Below are 9,591 nucleotides of genomic sequence, written 5' to 3' on the forward strand. Positions count from 1 at the left end.
GCTACTTGGCCTTGGGTCTGCATTGCCAGTGTGGGCAGTTTTATCCAGTCCTATGCAGTCTGCTACCAGATCTGTTTGTTTAGTTCCTGGCTCCTAGGTAGCTACCCAGATGGGTGATGGTGTACACCTATCTTCTATAGAAGGGACAAATACAGAAGAGACCAGCAGGTACTACTGAGGCACTAATGTACAAATCACGGCTGGAACACTAGTCACTGAGTCAGTGACTTATTTGTGAACTTCCTGAGTAGTGCCAACATCTGACATTCAAGAAATGCAGACGGAACTTTCTAAGGTAGTCACACTAACTGGCTTTTCTGTTACTAATTGGCCATTTCTCAGCAGGGTTCATTAGAAGCACCCAGGCCTCCAGTGGGTCCCCAGCTCTGCCTCGAAAGCAAAGAGATAAGTCACCCAGCAGCCTCTTAGAAGATGCCAAAGAGACATGCTTCACCAGGGACAGGAAGGGAGGCTTCTTCAGCTCCTTCATGAAAAAAAGAAATGCCCCCATGCCCCCTAAGCGCAGCAGCTCTTTTCGAGAAATGGAGAATCAGCCCCACAAGAAATATGAACTCACGGGTAACTTCTCACCTGTTGCTTCTCTGCAGCATGCTGATGGGTTCTCTTTCACTCCCGGCCAGCAAGAGTCGAATCTGGTGCCAGCCAAGTGCTATGGGGGGAGCTTGGCACAGAGGAACCTCTGTGGTGATGATGACAGTGGTGGGGGTGGGGGTAGTGGCACTGCTGCGGGTGGGTGGTCTGGTATCACAGGCTTCTTTACACCTCGCTTAATCAAAAAGACACTGGGCTTGCGAGCAGGTAAACCGACAGCCAGTGATGACACTTCCAAGCCTTTTCCAAGGTCAAACTCTACATCTTCCATGTCCTCAGGGCTCCCCGAGCAGGATAGGATGGCAATGACCCTTCCCAGGAACTGCCAGAGGTCCAAACTCCAGCTGGAAAGGACAGTGTCCACCTCTTCTCAACCAGAAGAGAATGTGGACAGGGCTAATGACATGCTTCCAAAAAAATCAGAGGAAGGTGCTGCTCCAGCCAGGGAGAGACCAAAAGCCAAACTATTGCCCAGAGGAGCCACGGCTCTTGCCCTGAGAGCCCCTGATCCAGCCATCACTGAGAGTGACTGTCCAGGGGTAGGGGTGGCTGGAGTGGCAGCTGCCCCCAAAGGCAAGGAGAGGAATGGTGGGACGCGGCTTGGAGTCGCTGGAGTCCCAGAGGACGCAGAGCAGCCAGGCTGGTCTTCTCCAGCCAAGGCTGTAGCTGTCCTCCCAACCACTCACAACCACAAAGTGCCAGTCCTTATCTCACCCACTCTGAAACACACTGCAGCTGATGTGCAGCTCATTGGCACAGACTCTCAGGGGAACAAATTCAAGCTCTTATCTGAGCATCAGGTCACATCCTCTGGAGACAAGGACCGACCCCGACGGGTAAAACCAAAGTGTGCCCCACCCCCGCCACCAGTGATGAGACTACTGCAGCATCCGTCCACATGCTCAGACCCCGAGGAAGAGCCAACTGCCCCCCCTGCAGGACAGCACACTCCAGACACCCAGGACGGAGGAAAAAAGGCAGCTCCAGGGCCAGTGCCCAGTAGTGGGAAACCTGGGAGGCCAGTGATGCCTCCACCTCAAGTGCCTTTGCCCACATCTTCCATCTCGCCAGCCAAAATGGCCAATGGCACAGCAGGTACTAAGGTGGCCCTGAGGAAAACCAAACAGGCAGCTGAGAAAATCTCAGCTGACAAAATCAGCAAAGCGGCCCTGCTGGAGTGTGCCGGCCTACTGTCCAGTGCAATCACAGAACCTGTGCCCCATAGCCAGCTGGTGGACACTGGGCACCAGCTACTCCACTACTGCTCAGGGTATGTGGACTGCATCCCCCACACTCGCAACAAATTTGCCTTCCGAGAGGCTGTGAGCAAACTGGAACTTAGCTTACAGGAGCTGCAGGTGTCTTCCACAGCTGCTGGTGTGCCTGGGACAAACCCTGTCCTTAATAACTTATTGTCATGTGTACAGGAAATTAGTGATGTGGTGCAGAGGTAGCCATTGTCAGCCTAGTGGGGAAATGCACATTCTGAGGGGAGAGGGAAAGGGACTTGTTTTCCTGTGTTCTCGTTCTCAAACAGTGAAAGACTGATACTTGAGTGTGTTTATGTGAAGTACCTCAGACCCCTGAGTTCTCACGTTTACAGGTTCATCTCAGAACAGCAAAAAGGAAATCACATAAATAGATAAAGTGAATGTGGTGGGGCAGGGCAGTGTGGACACAGTTGGAAACTGCACTGGAAAATAAGCGAGCATCATGCATACATCATAAAAGTGCAGCCCTCCCTCTCTGGAATGGCCTGTGGCCTCCATTGGGCTGCTCTCAGTTGTGCTGCATCATGAAACAGGCCTTGACCTGGCAGGTCCTGGGGGTTATCACGTTTCAGTTCACCCTGCAAATCTGGGGAACAGGAGAGAGCAAGTGAGGGATGTAGCAGGCGCCGTTTTATTCAAGGCTAAAGAAGTGTCTGTTGGTCTTGCTTCCACGGACATTGCTGTTATAGCAAGAACTGCAAATTAGATTACCAGAGTACTCAACTGGGAAACATGACCCTATCCGTCTGCTCTGTCCTGTTTACCGTGGGTGTGTGAGTTGGTGCAGAAAGTACAGAACAAGGGTGAGTGTAGTCAGATGGACACCTCCAGACTCTCCTGCTCATCAGCCGTCACGTCTCCCACTCTTCTGGCATATTACTTGCTAGTGGGCCAGTATCCACCTGCTGCTTATTGTCAGCTGTCTGTAAGCCATGGGCAGAGGGCGTGGTCTTGGTTCTCTGCCCTTTGCTGGGCTGTCTGTCCTCCTCCATTCCTGGCAGCATACATACCGGGCATTACCCAGCATCCATGTTGAAAATAGTGCTCACTACAGGTTCTCATAGGAGACCTTCTAAGCCCCTGAACACTGACATAATGGCCACTTAGGCAGCTATACATATCCTCTAGTTATACAAGCACATCCAGTACCTTTTTGAAACTGTGGCTGGCCTGGGGACCTGGGACTGAGGAGCTCACTCCATGTGGCTGCTTGTACCTTTGCCCTCCTTAATACCTTAAACCCGTCTGGGTGGACGTAGGGAAGCCATCTTCACTGAGGGCTTGCCTCCACTGATTCTCAGCATTCTCTCTCTTTGCTCACACATCATCCCCAACCCCTTGTTGCACTTGGAGTTTGTGTTGGGAATATACTTCATTTATTTTCTCCTTTTATCTCTATGTTAAGAGTGCATGGTAGGAGTGGGTTATTTTCAGGGAGCACCAGTTAGGCCCATAAACCTAAGGGTTTAACCTGAGAATCAGTTTTGCCCTTCACAAATGGGCATTTCCCTCCCTAATACAGTTATGGAAGCTAATAGAGTAACATGGAGCAGGGCAGTAGCAGGTTATGGATTCCTGGTGCTTTGGGTGTTGAGTCTAATTCCAGATACTGATTTTCTTTAACTTTGTGAACACTCTTTTCATTCTTCAAAGAGAGCCAATACAAAATATAGTGATTTTTCTTCTTCCAAAGGAATGTTAATGTAGGAAGATGGGGCTTGAGCACTAAGCAGTGTTTTCTTCCTGACTTATTGATCTGCTGTCAAGTCGCTGCCCTGTCTTCTGGTCTATTAATTGAAGGCCACAGCCCACATTCTCAAGAGTGTCTTGCAGACTTAATACACCACTCCCACTGAGAGGCTCTCTGGGAAGCTCTGTACTTAATGCTGTTATGTTGGGTCGCTTTTCATTCTCTTCGCTGAATCATAAATGAGAAACTTCTGAACTGCTGTGCTTACAGAGTCCTAAGGGGAAAACTATTTCAAGTTGCATTTGGCATCCCTGACCGAGGAAGAAACTTAGTTTTCAATTAGAAAAAGGAAATTTGGATGCCTGTCACTGCTGCTCCAGAGACAGCTCAGGGTAAGAGGAGGCTTGGGATAAAGGAGACAGCCTTGCATTGTTAAGTGTGTTCCCACAACTGCAGCCTGACAGCTAGGTTTCAGGCTAATGCCCTGTAGTCACTGAAGAGAATTCCCCCGCCTTGTTTGCCACTCTTCTCCTATTGGATGCACCCATAAACTTGAATCTGTTCTAGCAGTTAGCTCTGTACATGTGGGGAGGAGGCAGAAGTGAAAACTTGAGGGCATTGTTAATGCTGCTTTAACATAAATCCCTGCTGTAGTGGGATGTGCTAAGGGATGGTTGCTGTTTTGGGTTTGGGTCTTGTTTTTGTTTGTTTGCTGTTGGTTTTCCTTTCAGAGTTCTGAAAACAGGCTTGGAGAAACACTACTGAGTCTCTTGGCTGTCTGCTTTTCTTATTGTGAGGTGCTGAGTCAAGGCCCTGTCTCGCTCATAGCGGGTCATCACTAAATCCATGAGTTGAACTGACTTTTTCTCAACACTGTCATGCGTAACATTACATGTCGTAGCACATTCTCCACATGATGCATGAACTGTGTACTTTTCAGGGAATGAGGCCTCAGGCCACACAGGCACTGGCAACTTGCTGTGGAAGAATTATTTAGGTTTGTCTTGTATAATCTACCTGCAAGGGACCAGCTTAGAAAAGGGGGGGGGGGGAATAGCAAATTAAAAGGTTTGAATCTAAAGCAGACGGAAGAGAAAGGGCTCTTGTTGATAGTGTCTGGCAATTTCTAAAGCCATTCGACCTCTGCGTATCTTGGCATTGCCGTGGCTTGTTACTTCCCTGTACAAGTCTTGTGGTTTCAGTTGGGTTTCCCACCTTTAAATGCAGTGTTTTGTGTCGAACATACCCTAATTATGCTTTACAGGAAGCTCTTTTTAAAGCTTTGGGTATGGTTATATTTCACATTTTCAGGTGATTCCCATCATGATGTTCAGAGAAGAGACCCTAAAATTGGCCTTTTGTATAAGATGCATTTTGCAGTGAGATGGACTGAATTGAACATGATACACCAAGCTGGGATCTGGCATGTAAGAAATTGATTTGGTCATTTTCAAGATGACCTTTGTAAAAGGTCATCACAGTGGACTGGAGACTATCCAAGTTTCTGGCCTTATTTTACGGTTTCATTTATAAATGTTCGTACTTAAAATCCTCCTTCGTTGACAATTGGCTGGTAAAATCATTTGCTGTAAATGAAGACTGGTTTTTGAGCCTAGGGGTACAGTATTACCGCTGGTGTGAGGCAGTGTTCATAGGATCTAGCTCAGGTGCGTGGTGCGGTGACCACGCTGTGGATGTTGACTGCTAGTATTAACCTGACTCAGGAGCACACAGAATCCTCTACAGGTTTTAAAGGAAAACTGACGAATTAGCCCCGTCTTGTTGGAATTCCCAGTGGGATGAGAGACTAGTGTGCTTCCCAAAATCTTCTCCAGGTTTCACTCTCTCACTGCTGGCCGAACACTTTGTGTACAGAAGAGACGGGAGAGGACGGTTGTCACTAGTCCATATATCTGGGAGCAGTTAATGGCAGAGCTGAGACTAGAATTCAGGAGTCCTGACATTTTGGCATCTCTCCACAACCTGCTTGCCTTGTGAGATGCTCAGCTAGACAATCAGTATACATGGTGCTGCACTCTTCTAAAGCACAGGTTCTGTCTGGCAGGCCCTGGTCAGGAAGGGTTTAGATGTTTGGTAATTGCAGTGTAGCTGGACAAGCCTGTAGTAAAACTCCACTCTGAAGAGAGCTTAGCACTGTTCTTCTAGACCTCAGGCACATAGAGATCTGCACTTTGTAGTTGAAGAACACCAGCGTGAGTTGTTTAAAAACAAAAACGATTGAAAAATAACCTAGCCCAACACTCTTTTTCTCTTTTGTTCAAAAAGAACTGTTGTTCAGTGCCATCCGAGGCGTGTGAGGTGGTGCGTCCGAAAGCACCTTGAGAGATCAAACGCACTCAGCCATGAAGCTGAGTTCTCAATGTCTGTCGAGGAGGAGCTGACCTGGATCTGCAGCTAGAAACTCACCCACCCACCTCTGTAGTTTTTACAGGTTTATGAATGAACGTGCTACGTGAGCACATGAAGACACAGCCGGTTTGCTGATAGTTGAGAGCTGAACAGCTTCAGAGACTAGGGCCGATTTTAAGAAGTAGTCAAGTGGTAGCATGTGATCCAGCAGTAAAGGGGCTAAGGCGAGAGAATCTCAGGTTCTAGACCAACCGGCTATAGAATGAGAAGCAAAGGAGGAGTGGATTGCTCGCTTGGGAGCCTGTAGCTCTTCCAGGCCCTTGATTGGAAGATGAAGGCCCTCTTTCTCTTGGGCAGTCATCTACTACATGCTCATCTCTTGGTGTCCTTGCTGTGGGAGGAGCAGACTCATTCCTGTTCATGTTGACTTTTTTTTTTTTTTCTTTTTTTTTGGTTCTTTTTTTCGGAGCTGGGGACCGAACCCAGGGCCTTGCGCTTCCTAGGCAAGCGCTCTACCACTGAGATAAATCCCCAGCCCCCTGCTTCACCTTTCTTGATCCTATGTGGTAGGCTGAGAGGAGGAGGCCCTTCTGGACCAGCACCCACCTCCACACACTTCCTTTGATCCCTGTACACCTATAAATCTGAGACTGTTTACCCCTCCTAGATTATAATATTCTTTATTTCCCTGGTGCTGACGAACAAGAACACAGTAGCAGAACCCTGTTAGCCAGGGATGATAGAAGAGAGGCACACTTGAGTGGGTCTACAAAGCTACCATCATCTGATAAAGTGTGTCCACTTGTCCTTGGACCATAGCATCTTGAGAAGAATAGGGCTGTTGTGGGATCCTGAGCTACTCAACTGCTTTGAAAGATTGGACCCTAACCCTTTAGGACATGGAGGAGGCATTGTCAAATGCTAACAAGGTAGTGAAAGGAAACACGGAGAGTTCTGTGGGTAGAGCTTGCTTTCTTAGGTTTGTTTCTGAGCTCCTGAATCAAGCAGTTTAAAATCTTTTTTTGTAACCATACAATTTAGGACTAGTGGAACTTCATAAAAATTTCATATACCTAGGTTCCTAATTTTTAGCAGACAGAAAGTGATGTCTCTTGTTGAGTCAGCACACTGCAGGGGCTGCAGTGCTCCAGGACCATTAGTTCCCGCATTATCTTTGGTATTCTTAAGACCCATGCTGTGTTGTGAATGAGAATGCTGGTGGTCAGGGCCACATGAGTGCGTTCTTGGTCTCCATGGCCAGCTTCCACTGTGCCTCTTGAACTCCAAGAGAAGCGTTTGCTAAGACCTTGAGAAATGACCTTCAGAAAAGTGAGGATTCAGAAACCAAGGGAAGGTGAGGTGCTCCCTGCAGCTCCTTATCACCTCTCTCTGAGGGCAGAGGCAGTGCCTGGTGAGCACACTGCACACACATACTCCTTCCTTGTAGACCCTGCACTTCCTCTCCTTTGCAATCTGATTCTGTAATGACTATCAGTGGAGCTGCCCCAACTTTGTGTTTGCTTGATAAAAGTAAATTTGAACATTTTGTGGTGGTTGATAGAACTTTTTTCCTAAAACTTGCTAATTCAGACTCTTTAAAACTCTAATGTTTATACCAAAGGTTACACTGCAGGCGTAGGTAGTACACAGAGGGTGACGCCCACAGTGGGCACTCTGTGCATTGCTAAGAGGACACAGTGCCCAGTGAGACCATATGGGATTTTACTAAAACACATCAGTCATGGGTCACACTACCACTGTTGTCAAGTATTTGTTCTTAATTGTTATTGTAATATATTTTCAATTGTTCTTCTAATTTAATTTTCTCACTCTGTTGTCTGACTGTGAACTGCTAACAGTGTTAAAAACTTGATGTAAATAAATGATGCCCCTGGCAGGGACTGCTTCCTGCCATGTCTCACAAGGTTTGCAAGTTGTGTTTTGTTTTAAATAAAAGTTGAAATATTTTATAGGCAAAGTGGGTTTGAATTGGAGTATTTCTCCCAGGATTTTAATTGACAGGGAAACTAAACAGATCTTTACCAGCATATATAGTAGATAACAGTAAAGTCCAGAAGATGATCATTAAGCCTCCTCTGACACATTCTTCTGGAGTGTGTGCTGTGGTCTGAATCCTCACCCTACTGTACAGATGGTACTTTCTGGAGCCTGGGCTGGCAGACATCAGGTACTGTATGAGTGTGTGTCTAATGTGAAGGACTACACACAGATACTTAACTCTCTGAACAGTCATTCTGAACACAAGTGCAAATGTTCTTAAAGTGTCTTGAGACAGGAATTTAAATAAATGTAGACCCTCCAAGAGAACATTCTTATTTAAATTACCTTTTTTCTTCATGCTTTAGAGATAGTGTCTCATGTATCCTTCCCAAGGTGGCCTCAAACTTGCCATGCAATGAAAGAATGACCTGCACCTTAGGCGCCCCCTGCTGGGGTTACTGTTGTATGCCACATTGTTCATATGAGTGCTGGCAGTTGAACCCAGGGCTTCAGACATAATAAGAAAGCACTCTTAACTGAACCACATTCCCAGGTCCCAGTACGTTTTTGACATGTCTGTGCTCATCAACTGAGTAAATAGTGAGGTGTTTCTATATATGTGCACATTGCAATAACCAAATAACCACGACCTGGCGTCACTGTGGGGAGAACATTCAGAATCTTCTCTGTTAGCTCTTTTGAAATGTTCTGTGCAGTATGGTGAACATTGACTGCAGTAAAACCCCACAACCGAGTTCTCCTAACCTGCCTGCAACTGTCACGGTGGCCACCGACCAGTGTTTTCACTGTTGTCCCTTCTCTGTCCCCCAACCCCAGGCATCAGTACACTCTCCTACTCCCTCCATGAGATCAGCTCTTGGCACTCGTGAGTGGGGTCGGTCATACAGTCTCTGTGTGGCCGGCTCGTTCCGAGTGCCATGTCTTCTGTGTTCAGACTGGATCCCATAGTCTCCTATGCTCCGATGCTCTTCCCACTGTGCGTCTCTAGACACCCATCATCGGCTGACGAAACCTCAGGCCGCTTCCGTCTTCCTCCACCGTGCACAGTGCTGCACTGAACACGAGTGCAGGTGTCTGTCTGACACGATTCCATTCTCTTTGCTCCCTTTGCGTTTCTTTTTCAGTTTTCCTAAAATGCTGTGTACACTGGAATATTATACATTGCAGTCCTGTTGAAAATATATTAAATTTTTTAAGTATATAAAATTATATATATTTATGAGGCATTGTGTGATGTTTAAATCATTGTAAATACTGCATAATGTTAAAACTATGTTAAACGTATCCACTTCCTCAGATATACATGATATTCATGTCTAATCATTTTTTATTTTAAAAGTCTCACTATGTTGTCTGACTGACCTCATCCATCCTTGCTATGTAGACCATGCTGGCCTCTAACTCTGATCATCCCACCTCTCCTTCGTGAATGCTGGTATTAGAGGTGTGTGCCACCATACTCAGCCTCAGACCCTTCTAGCTGCTTTACATCTTTAAAAAAAAAAAAAAACCTTCTAATTTTCCACGTGTTTGTGTGCCCATGTGTGCATGCTGGTACACTCAGTGGCCAGAAAAGGGGGTTGGATCCTTGAAGCTGGAGTGACAGGTAGATGTGAGCTGTTGGAC

General features: G+C 46.8%; 1 protein-coding gene across 10 annotated transcripts in view; it reads left to right on the plus strand.

Annotated features, from left to right (window-relative positions):
* Abl2 (ABL proto-oncogene 2, non-receptor tyrosine kinase) overlaps positions 1-7,921 on the plus strand; it is a 95,130-nt gene extending 87,209 nt beyond the window's left edge. For 3 of the 10 annotated variants that reach the window (XM_087580863.1, XM_087580865.1, XM_087580864.1), the window contains 2 exons: positions 346-579; positions 892-7,921. In XM_087580863.1, the coding sequence (XP_087436989.1) occupies positions 346-579; positions 892-2,066 (1,409 nt within the window). In that variant the 3' untranslated portion in view covers positions 2,067-7,921. 10 annotated transcript variants of the gene reach the window in all.
* Positions 7,922-9,591: the final 1,670 nt, after the last annotated feature.

The sequence above is a fragment of the Rattus norvegicus genome, chromosome 13, assembly GCF_021556685.1.
Source record: "Rattus norvegicus strain SHRSP/BbbUtx chromosome 13, alternate assembly SHRSP_T2T, whole genome shotgun sequence".
Taxonomy (NCBI): Eukaryota; Metazoa; Chordata; class Mammalia; order Rodentia; family Muridae; genus Rattus; species Rattus norvegicus.